Below are 17,207 nucleotides of genomic sequence, written 5' to 3'. Positions count from 1 at the left end.
AAATATTTAAGAACAGATCATCACACAAAGATAAAGATATGTTATCATAAAACCATGATGATCTTCGTATCAATTTTCTTGTTCGAAAGCCTTTTCATACAGCCAGGTTTTAGGTGCCTTTTAAAATAATTTACTATTGGAAATGGTTCTTAAATACTCAGGGGTTGCAATCCACATTATGGTTCCAACTATCGAATATGCATTTTTTGACTTCTCCTAAATGTGCCTGTTGGATTGGGAGAGACGTCTAGAAGTCCCTTATATGCCAAACACAATATTTGCTGTGGGGTGTATTGATCCTAACCATAGGGAAGCTGCCATTATTATTTTCTGTAACAGTGTTAAGATCTTATATTGAATCCTATATTGAATTGGTAGCCAGTGTAATTTTGCCAACATGAGTAATGAGGTCATAATGAGACTGACCCATTAAAATCCTTGCACCCAAATTTTGTAATAATTGCAGGGATCTTAATGTGTTGTCTGGAAGGCCAAGTAGTAAAGATGCACAATTATTGATATCTGACAGTAGTACTTTGGATCTTCTGTCTAGTAAAATTATTTTGTTAGTTCTCTGCTAGCCCTTGTCTGTTCTTGACTCTGTCTAAACTCCGCTGCCCTTGACCTCAGCCAGCCTTGGTCCTGCCTGACTCATTGTTCCTTGCTCCATGCCAGTGGCCAGAACCTGTGAACTCAACCCAAGGAGGAGGCGCCAGCCAGGCAGATCTTGCCTCGTGGCATGTTAGCTGCTATCTGCTAGGACCTGATCCGTGTTCAACAACCTAGTAGCAACCCAAGGGCTCACATCCCCGGAAAATGACAATGAGATATCATAATAAAACACTAAAGATTTTTCTCTTACTGGCTGTCGGCATTATTCAGTGTTTACTAGCGCCCCCAACACTGCTATGTCTTTTTTGAGATGGGGCAACTAGAACTGCACACGATACTGAAAGTGCAATCGCTTGATACAGAGGCATTATGGTAATTTTCATTTTATTCTTCATTCCTTTTCAGACCATTCCTAACATTTGATTGTTTGACCACCACTGCACCCTAAGCTGAGGATTTCATAGTATTGTTCAAAAGGACTCCAAGGTCTATCTAAATATGCCTCTGGATTTTGTGGTAGTAATCATCCGAATTGATAACCTTGATTTACTCAACAGCTGAGCAACTCTGATACAGAGCTAACATGCAGTGGAGGTATAGCCTAGTGGTTAGAGCAATAAGCTGGAAGCCAAGGTTCAAATCCTACTGGCATGCCTTCTGACATTGGCCAAGTTACTTCACCTGCCACTTCCTCAGGCAGATACTTAGGATCCTATTTGCTAACCATTTTTCCCATAGACACAGAAAGGGAAAAAATATTTAATAAATAGGCACCTTAGAATGTAAACCCTCTGGGAATAGGGAAATACCGACAGTATATCTGAATGTAATCCTCTTAGTGTCACACAGAATACAAAGGAAAAAAGTGTCTATCATAGTGCACCTCCCCGCACAGGGTTAAAGGGTTTCTATATGTGGGATATGCAGTATCCCCCATAGGTAGCTAACTAGTTCAATGTGCAAAATTATTTTCTTTAAAAAGGTACACTTCAAGATCCTGATATTTGGATATCTTCACATGAAGGCTTCAGTATAGATGACTGCTTCTTCCAGTCAGTGAAGGCCATGAAGATAAACATTGGCTTTGAAAATATAATTTGCATATTGTATTATTTTTTCATTCAGAGCATGGTTAAGGGTAAAACCTTATTGGTCATATTACTTGCTTTCAATACTTAATCATTGTAGAGACTACAGCAGCATCCTATTCAGTACAGACATTGAAGTTAACTAGGGCAGCAATGGGCTGACAAAAAAATAATTAAGCGTTTATCTTGCCCAAGAGGCAGCTTCCAGGCAACCTGGGACCAGCGGCAGCCCTCCTGCACTTTCCCCTGCAGGAAATTACTGGGGTAAGTGAGAGGAGCTGCACAGATAAGCGGATATGACAGCACGCGCACCAACAACCCAGCCTGGTGTGGGCGGGCGAGATGGCCCCTCGGCAATACGACTGACTGCACAAACCAGCCAATCACGTAGTTCCTTACCCTACCCTCAGATCGGGGGCCGGGCTGGTCTACGAAATTGTGATTGGCGGCCTCACTGACCAATCCGGATCCCCCTGCGCTGTTGAAATTTCAAATCGGTTCCTCAAGGGGGGGCGGGATCCCGGCGGCGCAGCGCTCGAGTGACGTCACCCCGGCGCGCGGCCGTGACGTCTCCTAGGGCGCTGCGCCGGCTGCTGCCCTCCACCCACAGCTCCAGGCCGACCTGAGGGGGCGGCTCCCGCGCTTTCCCCGCCCCTGTTCCCGCCTCCCGGTCTCGCGTTGCTGGCGGGCTAGGTTGATTTCGCAGAAAGAGCATTAAAAGAAGTGGTGGGGGGGAGGGAGGCGGGGGAAGAAAAGAGGGGCGAAGCTGGAGATAGTGAGGGAGAAATTTAAAGAGACAGCGGGGGGGAGAGCGGTGCCGGGAAACCTCCTTCCCCAATTCCCTCCCATTTATGCTCCCCTCAGTAAATTAAGCGAAGGGCGGGAGGCCATCACCCCCGCCGCCGCTCCTCCTCACCCCTTCACCACCCTCGCCCCGCGGTCCCCATCTTTGTCTGCCCGTCGGCGCTTTTGTCTGCGGAGTAGTGGTGGTGGTGAGGGGAGCCGGAGGCCGGAGCTTCTCCATGCCCGCTCTGTGAGGGGCTTCGGAGCGGCCGGGTCCGCCGGCACTAAAGGGAGGGGGAGCACTGAGGTACGGAGCGGCGGCGGCCCCCTCCCCCTTCCTCCTCCTCCTCCTTATCTCCCCCTCCCCTCGGCGAGGCAGAGCCGCACGCAGCTCCCCCCCCCCTCCCCAGGTGAATTGATGTGTTTTTTGTCATGAGTCCGGCCGGCTGCTCCCATGTGAACAGCTTTAAGGTGGAGAACTGGAAGCAGAACCTGCGAGTGATTTACCAGTGCTTCGTCTGGAGCGGGACCCCCGAGACCAGGAAACGCAAGGTGGGCTGCGGCGCCGGCGGAGGCCCCGGGAGAGGCCGGAGTGCGGGTGTCTGGGTGAATGAGGAAGTCGGAGGGGAGGAGGAATGCCTCCCCTCCCCCCCCGGGGGGGGGTAGTACTAATGGCTTTCTTTTCGCAGGGGGGGCTTTGCTGCGGGCAGGGATGCGCGTTACAGGAAGGTCTCTCGTTGCCTCCCGCAATACGGAAGCTGCAGAAGAGAGGGAGAGAGTGAATGGGCCGGATCTCATGGATCTGCCCAGCATCTTCGTTTCTAGGGCCTTCCTTTGCACAGGCTGCAGGGTTTCGCTCAGCTTTGCGGCTCGTGGGGTGGGGAGAGGGCCGCTGCTGCTGCTGCTGCCGCTGCCTTGTACATTTGGTCCTCGGCGAGGATCTCGCCGGGCTTTAGAGGAAAGCCTGGGAGAACAGTGCTGAGGGATGAGAATCGCGAATACCCAGTCTGTCATCTGCTTGTGAATTATTAAGAGGTAGCCATAAGTGAGTCACTGGGTAGGGCAAAGAAAAGGTGTTTTAGGACCACAGTTTGGCACTTAGTCGTAGCTACGGAACAGTTGAAAAGGCTGATGATAAAATCTAGCAAATTACCCGCAAGAAACGTTTGAGAGAGAGGCTTGGGTATGGAGACTGTAAGAAGACTTATAGATTTGCCTGGTATCACCTGTATCTTTACATACAGCACAATGTGTGAGGATATGTGCGAGAGAGGGGAATAATTGATCGACTTGTGCTTTTCATAGATCCATATCCTGATAAATAATGTGTGGAGAGAGGAAGCTACAAGATGTAATATATGTGCAAGCTCCAGAATGCTTTTAACTGAGAGATTTCTGCAGAGGAATGCATCCACTGTGCAGTATTTTTATTATTATTATTTTTTTTTAGATATCTGCTAATACTGGACTGCAGTAAACATTCATAAGGGAGGAATGGTATATTACATAGTGACCACCGGTTTGCATTGTTTTATACTGCCTACTGCAATTGCAGTACCTGTAGCAAAATTTCAGAGCTACTGACCTGGATAGTGAAAAAAAAAATCCTTCTTGCTGAAGCCAGTGGATAAAGGACATAAGCCGAATTCTAAAGGGATGCCACCCTAAAACTTGAGCATATAAATACAAATATTTGTCTGATTACGAAAATTGTCAAACCACATGCCATATTTCTCCTGCTGATCATGTAGTAAGATGTTTACATTAGTGAGAATGTTTTCCAGTCTAAGTATCAGCAGTTTTAGAAAAAGGATAGAGGACGAAGGTAATAGGGAAATATGACTACTGTATGCTGAAAAAGAAATATACAAATTTGACATAAAACCAGATGGTGCATTGGGACTGTTTGACTCAGTCTGCTCGTTTGTGCCTGCCCACTGTGCTATCACAAATCTTTGGCCATCTGCCCCGCCTCCCACCACTGAGATCCCTTTGTGTCTGTCCCATGGATGCTTGAATTCTGCCACTGTTTTCTTTAGGGAAAAGTAGGATCATGGGCAGTTTACCACTTCATAAATATATCAGTGAACTCTACAAGGATTTTGAAAGCAAGCGTTTTTGTTCCAGGAGAAACTAACAGATCAAGCAGTATCCTCTTTAAAAAAAAAAAAAAAAAAAAAAAAAAAAGTGAAGGGGAAATAACTTGCTGCTTTAAGAGGAAGATATTCTTTCTTTGATGTAGTACATTTATAGAAAATTCTACCAAAGATTCTCCTAGCTACAATATTTTAATAACCTCAACAGAAAACTGGGCAGTTTTATGGAGGAAAGAGATTGGTGGCTTTGATGCAGTTGGACTCTAGGGAAAAGAGCTGATTCATGGTAAGGAAGAGATTTTTCTCTCCATTTTTCAGAATCGGCTACAAATTACATTATTTTTGTTTTTCTCCTGGATGATACATAGAGCTTTTAAGCAACTAGAAGTAGTGTGGGCTTGATGGATTTCTTCTTTCAACCTAACCAGCTATATAAAACATAGGGTAATGTGCACAGAGTGGCAGCTACTACCCGTAATAGAAGGCATGGATTGTAATCTGCATGGAGTCTCACTTGCGGGGCAGACTGGATGGACCATTTGGGTATTCATTTGTTGTCATATATTATATTACTATGTTTTTAATGACGACACATTCATGTAAACATAAACACACACCTTACAGTAACGCCTGCTATACCACTTAGTGTACCTTGAGAATTCTTGCTGGAGGTGATGTAGAAAACCCGCTATAAGATTAATTTCAGTGCTAATTGAGTGCTGTTTCTGCAAAAAGTTTAGAAGAGATGACGTTCCCAAAATATTCCAAGAATTGATCTAGTTCTTAGCTTGGATACCTGGTAAGGGACATAATCCACTAGTAGCTTTTTTTTTAGGTTTTGTTTTTCCTTCACTGCTTTATTTGATATAATAATTTTGTTGCTTCTCCAGAAGTTCTGTTTTATAAAGCTGTTCCCTATACAGCAGATGACATGAATACTCTCGATCTTCCAGCATGGCTCATTGGTGTCAAACCAGTAAAATATGGGGACTGATCTGTCTTCAGAATGTGACAGAAAAGTTCAGAATAGAAACTTCCCTTGAGCAGAAGCAGGTAAATGAAGCAGTAAAGTTTAATTACATGATGCACGTGCAGTTTGACGTGTTGATTTTTATCTTGGGATTCTAGGCCTAGTATTTAAAGAAATACAAGGTATTACTCTTGAATTTTCACTGTTGCCTTGTAAACCACAAAAGCCCCAGAATTATTGTGATCATTTTAAACATTCCTTAAAGCGTCTATATGCTGTTGCATCTCTTGGTAGCTTGTACTTGTGTGATTTTCAGGCCTTTTCTGCTTACTTTTAGTTACAGCCATTTTTACGGTGGATGGAAAGATAAAACGCGGCCTGTGTGTTCATCTAGATCTTGCTTTATTAAACAATTTTTTAAACCTGGAGGAGAGCAGAAAATACCCAGTAATATCTTCAGAAATCACTGTTTTTCTTTTGCAGTAACACGTTATAAAACTTCGCTGCTAAATTAGGAAACACGGCCTGGAGGTCATAAAGCGAGATCACGTACGAAGGCCTCAGTTTGACAAAAGGGGCTATAGAGATGCTTTAGCACCTACCTTTCTTAATGTTTGCTCTTTATTGAGATCTTTACAAAGGAAACAGTTCAGTCATTTGGATGAAATGTGAAGTTGATGCAGCTGTTTAGTAAGGAAGTATAGAAGGTAAGTACTGAAGGTAATGTGTGTTCACAAAAGATTTCCAATTAGAAACTAAATGTAAATGTGCTAAACTCTCTATACTATAGGGACATAAGAGTTGTTAAATGCAATATTATTATTATTTTAGCATATTGACAATAACACAAATGACACACAACAGTAACCCCTGGACATTTCACGTCCACTGTTTCAGTTCAGTTATTTCCCTGTTTTTAGGCTTAGTCTGACAAGTTGTCTTCTTGTCTTACCTGATGACCACTGTCAGCCACTCTTCTAGAGGTTTGCAGGCAAATAGGATTTCCTGTTTAATTTCCAGCAATCGGAACCTTTTCAGGGATATGGACATAAGGTGGTTCTCTCACTTCGGTCTTGGATTGCACAAACAAAGTTGTCTTAAGGTTTTGTTTTTTTTGGGGTTTTTTTTTTACTTTCCAGTTGATGCTTGGTGTAGGTTGTGAACGTTTAGGAAGGCGAGGTATCCTTGCACATAAAAGGGAGTGGTTTTTCATATCGATGCACACATGAAAGCTGCACATTGTCCCCAGTAAAATAAAGCTACTTCATAATACAATCTGATAATGAAAAATATAAATCTGTGTACAAGTTGTACAATCGATTTTCTTCAATTGAAGACAATCATGCACTTAGTGTCTTTCACAAAGCATTTTTCCCATAGATACATGGAAGAAAAGCCTTTGTGAACATTTTTCTGAATTTTGTAGCATTCTTTCATACAGTTGAAATTATAAGGTCTTCAGCTCATTGTTTCACCAAAGGCTTGCAATAATCCCACCTAAATTTTCAGTGCTCTTGTCTCACTTAAAGGATCCTATAATATATGTGCCTTTAGAGCACCCGTTCTTATCATGCAGTTGGCTTAGGTATAGCACTGCATACAGCATAGCACGCAGATTGGTTAGAGTGCAGAAAATGAGTAGTTCTTAGTAATGCCCAGGGAAAAGCTTTTTAAACTGGTGCTGTTTCTTCCAATTCACAGACCTTAACTCCCATGAAAAGCTGAAGTTCTGTCAGCAGCAATGCACGTGGGATGGCAATTTTAATAGTAATTAGGCATTTGCTATCGCGTGTTCAGTTTCAATGGTCCTCAGTGTAGTAAGACATTTGCAAGGATTAGTATGTGAATAAGTAGTGCGGTATCTTCATTATGGATTGTTTTGTCTTTTCATGTTGATCCCTTTTCTGGATAAAGTTACTGGTTGCTGTATATTTGTTCTCTTGTTAGTAGGATGGGAACGGTTCAGGTTTCCCAAAGGAATTGCATTCTTTTTTTTCTTTTTTTTTTTAGCTGTTTGATTTGATGTTACACAGAATAGGACTAGCATGGTGGCAACATTCATTGAGTTGAGAGGTTGGGCTGATTATTATTATTTTTTTTTAAGTATAGGAATTTATATGTCACCATCTAAAGTGAAACAACCAGAGAGGAAGACAACTGGGCATTTATTATTTATTTATTTTATTTATTTTTTACCATTGTCTCCTGTATGTATAGGCAGCCTTCTGTAGTGCTTAGTCCATATGTACTTTTAGTTCAGTGTTATATTGTTTACTGTTTTATTTCCTGGTATCATAGTGTGACTTTGGCTGAATCCTGGCTCTTTATCATGATAAAGTGCAAACTAATCCTATTGAAATAAATGCAAAATTCAGAAGTCCCAGTGGGCCGGGGTACAACCTCCATATATACTGTAAATAGAGTAGGGGCCGGCCCAGTGGCTCATCTGTACGGAGTAGCAAGGCTTCATTCCTGAGTCGGGACCGGCTGGGGTTGCTGCAGAGGTCATGCAGCAGAGACTAGACGTAGAGATGTGAGAGACAAAACAAGGGACAAATTCTGGTGTAGCTGCAAATGAAGACCCAGCATAGGTCAGTTTGGATTGTGCTGAAAGCCCAAAGGAGCAGGAGGAAATAGCTGGATCAGAGACTACGGAAACAATAGGCCCTGCAACCCAACCCCCAGTTCCTGAATTACCTCAGCTTTTGTTCTCCCGGTCAGTGGTTGAAAGCAATGTGCTATCTTGTTTTTATGTCACAAACCTTGTCTTCTCCATCCCATTTACAGGAGGACCAAGTCCTGCTTCACACCATTGTGTAGTTGTCAGCTTCTCTAGCTGTGTCTTCTTTACATTGGTCCCTTGCGTGCTCAGGTAATTTTTAAACTTTTAATTTTCTTTAAAAAATATTTATACTCCACACTATATCTAAACCTTGGTGAGTTATAAGAAACACATACATAAAATAGGACAAACTGGTTTCAACAATACATGAACCTGGCATGTACGTTAATATCCCACCACTGTGAGAGCACTGCAGGGCTTGAGGCCCTTTAATATCAACCTGCAAACTTGTCCAGAACGGGCCATCAGTCATCGAATGCCTGCATAAAGAAATGCCCCTTTTTAACTTTTTCCCTAAATGTTTTGTTTCTGCATGCAGTCCATCAGGCAAAGCGTTCCGCAGTGTGGGCCCAATTACCGGTGAACATCCTTTCCATGGGATGTGTGGCTTTATGCATTCGATTTCCTTCTACCTTAACTTCCAGCAGAGTCCCCACCTTAGCTTCAGGAAGCTAAAAGGTTCCCAGTCTCATAGCTCCAGTCTGCGGGCAGTCGGATATCCTGTGGGTTTGGGTTCTGAGGTGGTCCAACCTTTTCTCTTACCATTTGAGCTATTTTTCTTGGCTTTCTCAGAGAGTTATTGCAGCCATCTGCAGGCAAAGATTCCTTCCCCAGTTGTTTCCCAACAAGTAGTGGGTTTTACCTTCCTCTGGGAGAGTCGATTAGTCTTGCTGTCTGCTTGTTCTGCTGGCTTTTGAGCCAGGGCTCTGGTGTCTTTGTACAAATTAATTCCCTTGGAAATGCCTTCTCTTTAGTTCTGAGTTTCTGGGAATTGAAGTTTCCCGCAAAGGTTTCGAGAAAAGATATCCCCTTGCTTCCATACCCATTGTAATGTATAAGAACAAAAGTTGCTATAATGGGTCAGACCAAGGGTCCATCAAGCCCAGCATCCCGTTTCCACCAGTGGCCAATCCAGGCTACAAGTACCTGGCAAATACCTGAACAGTAAATAAATCCCATGATACAAATGCTTGTAATAAGCAGTGGCTATTCCCTAAGTCAACTTGATTAATAGCAGTTTATGGACTTCTCCAGGAATTTGTCCAAATCTTCTTCTTCTTTTTTTTTTTTTAAACCCAGCTATTCTAACTGTCTTAACCACATCCTCTGGAAACTCCAGAGCTTTAATTGTGCGTTGAATGAAAAATAATTTATCTGATTTGCTTTAAATGTGCTACTTGCAACTTTATGGGGTATCCCGTAGTCTTTATATTATCTGAAATAAATAACCAATTCACATTACCCATTCTAGTCCTCTCATGATTTTATAGACCTCTATCATATCCCCTCTCTGCCGTCTTTTCTCAAAGTTGAACAGTCCTAACCTCTTTAGCCTTTCTTCACATCCCCTTTATCATTTTGGTTGCCCTTCTTTGAACCTTTTCCAGTGCAACTATATATTTTTTGAGATGCAGTGACCAGAACTGTATACAGTACTCAAGGGGCAGCCTCACCATGGCGTGATACGGATGTACTAGGACATTGCTAACATTCTATTTTTTTTTTTTTTGACCCCTTCAGCACACTGAGCCGACGATTTCAATATTTTGTCCACTGTGACGCCCAGATCTTTTTCCTGGTGGTAACTCCTAATAAGGAACTTAAATCATGTAACTAAACGTGGGCTACTTTTCACTTGTCCACATTAAATTTCATCTGCCGTTTGGTGCCCAATCTTCCTGCAATTTATCACAATCCGCTTGTGATTTAACAACTGTAATTTATTTTGTCATCTGCAGATTTGATCACCTCACTCGTTGTACCCCTTTCCAGATCATTTATAAATATATTAAAAAGCACCGGTCTAAGTACAGATCCCTGAGGCACTCCACTGTTTACCCTTTTCCACTGAGAACATTGACCATTTAATCTTACTGTTTCCCGTATTTTAGCAGGTTTGCAATTCACAAAAGGACATTGCTTCTTATCCCATGATTTTTTTAAAATTTTAATTTAATTTATTTTTTTTTTTCTCATGAGGGACTTTGTTAAACGCATTCTGAAAATCCAAATACACTAAATCTTCTGGCTCACCTTTATCCACATGTTTATTAACAGATTCAAAAAAAAAAAAAAGTAGCAGATTTGTGAGGCAAGACTTCCCTTGGCTAAATCCATTCTGGCTGTGTCCTGTTACCCCATGTCTTTTTATTTATTCTGTGATTTTTGTCCTTTAGAATAGTTTCCACTATATTTTTCCCGGCACTGAAGTCAGGCTCACTGGTCTACAGTTTCCCGGATCACCATTGGAGCCCTTTTTAAATATTGGGGTTACATTGGCCACCCTCCAGTCTTCAGGTACAATGGAAGATAGGTTACAATTTACTAGTAATAGATCCGAAGTTTCATTTTTGAGTTTTCAAAACCCTGGGGTGTATAATCATCTCTTCTTCAGGTGATTTGCTACTCTTAAGTTTATCTATCTGGCCTACTACATCTTTCAGGTTCATTGTGATTTGGAACAATTCATTTGAAATCCTTACCCTTAAAAACCATTTCCGGAACTGGTATCTCCCCAACATGCTCATTAGTAAACACTGAAGCAAAGAATGTTTAGTCTTTCCGCAATGGCCTTATCTTCCCTAAGTGCCCCTTTAACCCCTCGATCATTTAACAGTCCAACCAACTCCCTCAAGGTTTCCTGCTTTGGATATATTTTAAAAGGTTTTAAGAGTTTTTGCCTCTACGGCCAGCTTTGTTTCAAATTCTCTGTTAGTGTGTCTTTTATACATCTTTACAATAGTGCAGGTAATAACTGGAATCTGTTTTGTAGTTGGCATTTATTTTCCAAAGGTTGCCGAGTCTTCGCATTCAGGAAAGCCACTTCTTATGGGAGGAGAGGAGGGTGTAGTCTCCCCCTCTTCCTTTATACTGGATTATGCTGCCAAGAACCTTTTGTTCATAACTACTCGGGGTTTTCTTCCCTCGTGTATATTCTAGTCCCGCCAGGAGCCACACGGATCTGGAATATGGCCTTTGAGCAATCGCTGGAGCTCCTCAGACTCAAACCAGATTGGAGGCCATGGAATGTACAAAACCCAGCTGTTGCCTGTCGAGCGGTCGCCGGGCCCAGTTGAAACCCAGCGTTCTCTTTTCTGACTCGATGACTCTCCGCCTTTCTCCCAGCCTGACTTAAGCGCTCTGTCTCTTTCTGCCTCCCTTTTTGGCCCTGAGGGTTTGCGCAGATCACGCAGCAGCGTTCTCTCTTCCAGGCCTTCTCCATCGCCATCTACTGCTGTAGTCCTAGTGACCGGTGCTGCTGTAGCACGCCCTCAGCAGGAGCCCTCGGGGTATAATACATATATTAGGGTGAGCTTATGGAAAGCAGTTAGTGCACCATACACTCAGTCTTGTGTTCCCAAGGTTCCGTTGCTTAAGATGAGCGCAGCTGAAGATGATGTAAAAATGTTGCAACTGTAGATCACCCCTGGTTGGAATTGTCCAAAGCGTCGCTGTATTTTGGAAAGCTGTCCAATGTAGTCATGGGAAGGCGGGTCTGGTTTTTCAGGCTATCCACAGTGACTATGCATGTAATAGATTTGCATACAATGGAGGACGTGCATGCAAATCTATCTCATGCTTATTTATTTTGGATATCCTGAAAATTAGACCGGTTTGCGGTTCCCCAGAACCGGAGTTGCCTACCTTTTTGGGCTAGATTTACCCTGGGTCCCAGGAATGCTTGCACTCAGTTTGCTGATTGAGCAAGGAGCAGAAGCCCTGCAACACTCACTAGCTGGACATTTTCTAGTAATAGCTAGGTATCTTCTTGCCTCGCTTTGGAAAATGTAACCAGTCACCTTTTGGATACTAATTGTCTTAGGTTTCCAGTATGGAAAAGCTTACAGCTGCAAGAAAAAATAATTTTGGCAATTGACACAATGTCTGGGAATATTTCAGGAGTCCATTGATGTAGCAGGGACCACAGGGGAAGCCTCCCATCTTCTTCCCTTCTATGGCTTTATCTTTTTTTTTTAATTTTTGTTCAGTGTGTGCTAGCTTTTCTCTCAGGATTTATCAGAAATTTCATAGCTAATTAAAAAAAACCCATTCTCTTATAAAGAGATGAATGAATATTCTGTAACAGTTGAAAATATTCATACTGTTCCTTTAGCTACTGGAACTGGATAGATGCTATTTTATTTGCAAACTTTGTCATTTTCATACTCTGATGTCTAGCACAGAACAATTTAACAAAGTAATGGCTTCACTTTAATTGCATAGTTGTAGTGTAGCAAATCTAATTGTTATGATGCTACTTAAATGGGATAAATATGGATGTTTGGGTGATTGGAAAGCTGAAATACTTCACATTTTTTGGGGGCAGAAATCTGATATCTGGTCCTTCTTACTGTGTGTAAACTTTCTTTCTGGTTTAGTGTGGGGGATTGGCAGGTGGAAAATGTCAGGCCCAGCTGCTAAACTTTATCCCTGTACTATTTGTACTACTTCTGGATATGTTAAGAATAATGTTGGACTCGTTAGAAACCAGTAAGATATTCTGTGTGAGGTAAATTGTAATTCTCTTTCCCAAACATGATTACTCCCATCGGTACAGTAGGGGTGGGTGACTATCATTAATTGTCACCATGGATTTTTAAAACTATACATGGTAGGGGACAATATTCTATTAAAGTTGAAAGCTTAGGAAAAACATCTTTTTACAAAATGATAGATAAAAATTGCTACACTAAAGACCTTATTAAGAAATATTTTTTTTACCTGGGTGAGACTGCCAGTAAATGTTTAGTTCTGAGCACATTTTAAATTCTAAACATTAAGAATGAGCAAAGTAAAAATCTTAAATGCATCTGTTTTATTGTTTCTCTTGATCTTGGTTCTTTGGCGATCTGTCTCAAAGCAGCAGTCACACAGGCATTTAAGGGAGAGGTCTTGGTTTCTGTCTCTGGGTCCTGGCAGCACCCAGGCTACAGACAGAGGTCTGGGATTATGGCGGCACCGGCGAGTGGTTCATACTAACCTGAAACCATGTGTCGGGCTTATTTACTTTGTGCAGGAGGCCACATTTCAACATTGCTGAGACTTTGCTCCGTTATGGTGACATGTTGATCTGCTTTGTGAAACCATATGGGATGCTAGCATCAGAATATCAGGAACTAAACATCTTTCCAGTGATTTGTATTCCCTAGTTGGCTTTACTTTGTCTAAAATTACTGTAACATTTGTTTCTTATTTTATTATAGCAGAATATGGTTATGTGCAGCTTTGAAATTTGATGGTTTTATGTAGCATGCAGATAATTGTTTGATTCTTTTAAAGTTGCTCCTTATGCCTTCCTCATAATGAGCATCGTGCTGAGCTGGCGATGAAATAAGTATGGAATGAAAAATTCTGTCTCCGTCTCGTGTCCTCCTTGTCAGATGTGGATGTTATCGGAGAAGGGAGAGTTACAATGATACCATGGGGGATGGTGACACATGGCGGGCTTGGGGGAGACATTTCTTGGCTTCCGCCCACCGATGGCGTCTCTTGCGACCACCCCCCGCACCCCAACTGTGGCCTTTATTGTTGGAACATCCCAGGTTGGAGCGAGCGGAGATACAGGGGTGTCTGCGGTGTTTAGAGGAAGGATGGAGGGACCAGTTGTGGTGGGCCAGCTGCTTGGAGCCTCTTTCTTTCCTGCGGTGATAGTACATCTTGACCTGGAGACTCTGGCAAGACCTAAAATTTATTATATTGGAGGCTGTTGGGGATGCAGCGTAAGAAAACGGAATGTTCTCTCTGCAAATTAAACAGACCATTTATGATGCTATTGGCCAGTGTTCACTTGGAAGTGGATTCACATGACAAGCTTACTATGGGCCATGCTGAAAGAGTGCAGTGATGGAGAAGCAGGTCTAGGATGTGAAAACAAGGTCCTGAAGAATAAATTGGAAAACTTAGAAAACAATATTAGCCTGAATTTCTAAGATTTATACATTTTCTTCTTGTCTCCATGGCTGCAGCCTGTTGAAATGTTTAAGGAAATATTTCTTGGAAATTTTGAAAGTACCAATGGACGCTTATCAACCTGTGTTAAAAATAAATACATTTGCCTCAGGTGAAATGGAAACGGGGGACTGCTCAGGATCCGGAAGGCCTGCTAGCTTTTGATTGGACTAATGGTGTTTTTGTTGCAACCAGATTGGGATTGGATATTTTTAAATATTTTTTTTTTAAACCATAAAGAAGAAAAATCTTTAATATTCCTCAAGCTTTAACTCTTGAAGCTCAATTTTGAGATTACACTGTCTGTTCCTCTTGAAATGCAGGAGGTGCAATATATCTTCCTGGATCCCAGATATTTGGATTTGTTATTGAAGAGTAAGAAAATGGTCCACCTATCTGAATCTCCAGTCCAGCAAACCCCAGTCTGTTAGTGGAATGGAATTAAATTGCAGTGATGGTAACTTGGCAGATATATTTTTCTTTATTTGTATCTTTTTTTCCTCCCAACTTGGGTCTCCAAAATGAGGGCTTAGATGCTGATGTTGTTAATTTTAATTTTAGTAAATTTTAGTAAATTGATTTGATTCCAGTCAGGGTATTTGTTTCATGCAGTAGAATATGATGTATGTACACTTTATTCTTTCTTCTCAAAGTAAAAGAAAAATCTAAAATCTTTTAGAAGTAGGCATTGTACGCACCAATCAGTTACTGACAGGAGACCGAAGGCCAGTAATCAAAGAATGCAGAAAGTCCTAATTGTGCTACTGGTGTCAGGATGTACTGCTTGTATGGTAAACCCAGGAACAGAAGCAGGCTGGAACAAGTTGGTGACAGTCTTAGGCCTAGACTGGTCAAGTTCCAGTTGGGTTGAACCCTCTGGTGCTGGTGACCAACAAGACTTAGATATTGATACCAGTCTTGCAGCATAGCTCTGCTTCTACGGGCACCTTCCAATAACTGAACAAGAAGGTCCTGCTAAAACAAGAAAAAACAGAACACAAAAAAGACAAAAATATGTGGCACAAGAGTAGAGACAAGGTAAGGTCTCATATTAAGGCCAGACAAAACCAAAGATAGAAGAACTAAGATAAGGAGCAAGAGCTAAGCTACCACACATGAGAGCAAAACTGGACCCATTTCCAGGAGCAGATCCAGGTCCAAGCTGTGGCAATATGCAAAGTGTGAGTTTAGATTATATCTGAGGCAGCACAGAAACAATATGGCCGCCAGCAGGATGAACAAGCCATAGGGTTGGGAGGACCTACCAGAGCATCCGACTAGCAGGCACAGTGTTGGGAGGACTAGGCAGACAGTCTACAAGGTCCAGTGAGGACCCCTGCTGGCAGGAGAGTAGAACTGCCCAACAGATCCTCACAGCTTGCATACAATTTCTCTTGGCATGAAATGCGTCTTTTCAGTATCCAAGCTGCATGCAGCACCAAGTTGGTTTTAAAAGCCTAAAAAGAAATTATTTCTTCATGTGTAAATTTGCATACAGAGATATAATTTGCATCCATATTTATGCTGCCTTTTCAAGCCATTTGTTGCGTGAGCGTGGTTCCTTAAGTGGTCCTCTCAGTGCCCCACACACAATTGTCCCTTAGGAATCATAATTAAGGGGCTTATTTACTAAGCTTTTTTCCCATAGAGACACAAGATGGTAAAACCTTGGCAAATAAGACCCTAAAGGAGAGAGAGCATTAAAATCGGGTCTGGCTTTTATACATTTGCCGTGGATGTGAACAGGATGCTTCCGAAGATAGTCCCACGCCTCTGCGGGTAAAAGCCTACACACCATGTAAGAATGCTTGTCATTTTTCCACTGTGAAAAGTTTAAAAGTGCTTAGTCATGCGTATTCGGTGTCAGCTGCAGGGACCTTGCAGTTTCGGGGGCTGCAGGTCTAAGCGTATACGTACCTTTATTGCCTGCTGTTTTTTCATGGGCCTTTTCACTAGTTAACGAGGAATTCGGAAATCCACATGGAAAAAAACATGCCTGTAAATAAGAGTGCGTAATGAGCTAATATGATCTCTTGAGACATACAGGCAGTGACAAAATGTACATATCTGAGGGTATTTAATGAGATTTTGCATTTTTCATGCAGATAATAGTAACTGTTCTGTCTTTAAACCAAAGCTGAATTTAATTTAATTAATGATTTATTTCCATCTTTTCATTCCTGACACCTCTTCCATTATTGGTGGCTGTCAATAAATAAGGTGATTTTTAAGTATAGCATCAACACAATTTAAGTTATTTATTCGCTTCCCTTTGTATGTTTCTGGAGGGCCAGTCTTACAATACAAATTGACTTTTATCAATTTAAAACCTGATTGACTAAGTATTTTTCCTATGGAAAGCCTTAGTCAATAAGGCTGATTTCTGCACATTTAGCACTGCGTACAAGCCTTATTTACTGATGCCATGCTTATTTCAGGTAAACTTAGTGTTATTGTTGGTAAGGTTTTGGGTGGACCCTTGGACACTGTGGCAGCTGTCCATACCCACGGGGGAAGTCCCGTGAGGGGCCACAGGTCAGGCTCAGCTTTGGGACACACAACACAGAGAGATCTTTTATTAGACAGAGTTGAGAAGCCACCAGAGGGGGCAGTAGTGAGTAGAGATGAAGCCTGGCTGTGCTAGGGTTCCTCAGGATACTGGAACAGCGATTCCCTCTATGGCTGTGCTGTAGTGAAGAAAACTGAGATAGTGAGTACAGTGGAGCATACACAGGGTTCTGGTATAGAGCCTCGTTGGTAAAGTTACTCACACAGCGGTTTCTCCCGGAAGGTGACACAGAAGCTGGGATAGAGGCAGGCCTTCGAAGAGAGAGTACCTGGTTCCAGGGAACAGCCCTGGGGATATA

The 17,207-nt window shown here is 42.2% G+C and overlaps 1 protein-coding gene across 4 annotated transcripts in view; it reads left to right on the top strand.

Moving 5' to 3' along the window:
* Nucleotides 1-2,423: 2,423 nt before the first annotated feature.
* Nucleotides 2,424-17,207, top strand: part of USP22 (ubiquitin specific peptidase 22) — a 136,709-nt gene continuing 121,925 nt past the window's right edge. The window contains exons 1-4 of one of the 4 annotated variants that reach the window (XM_029576576.1): nucleotides 2,899-3,035; nucleotides 5,470-5,632; nucleotides 6,033-6,256; nucleotides 8,337-8,421. Coding sequence is in view for 2 of the 4 variants with exons in the window: in XM_029576575.1 (XP_029432435.1) it covers nucleotides 2,916-3,035 (120 nt within the window). In the remaining 2 variants the exon portion in view is untranslated. Of the gene's footprint in view, nucleotides 3,036-5,469; nucleotides 5,633-6,032; nucleotides 6,257-8,336; nucleotides 8,422-17,207 lie in introns of all 4 variants that reach the window. The other 3 variants (XM_029576577.1, XM_029576575.1, XM_029576574.1) reach the window with 3 other exon arrangements.

The sequence above is a fragment of the Rhinatrema bivittatum genome, chromosome 14 (assembly GCF_901001135.1).
Source record: "Rhinatrema bivittatum chromosome 14, aRhiBiv1.1, whole genome shotgun sequence".
Taxonomy (NCBI): Eukaryota; Metazoa; Chordata; class Amphibia; order Gymnophiona; family Rhinatrematidae; genus Rhinatrema; species Rhinatrema bivittatum.
This window is presented reverse-complemented; position numbering and strand designations above follow the sequence as displayed.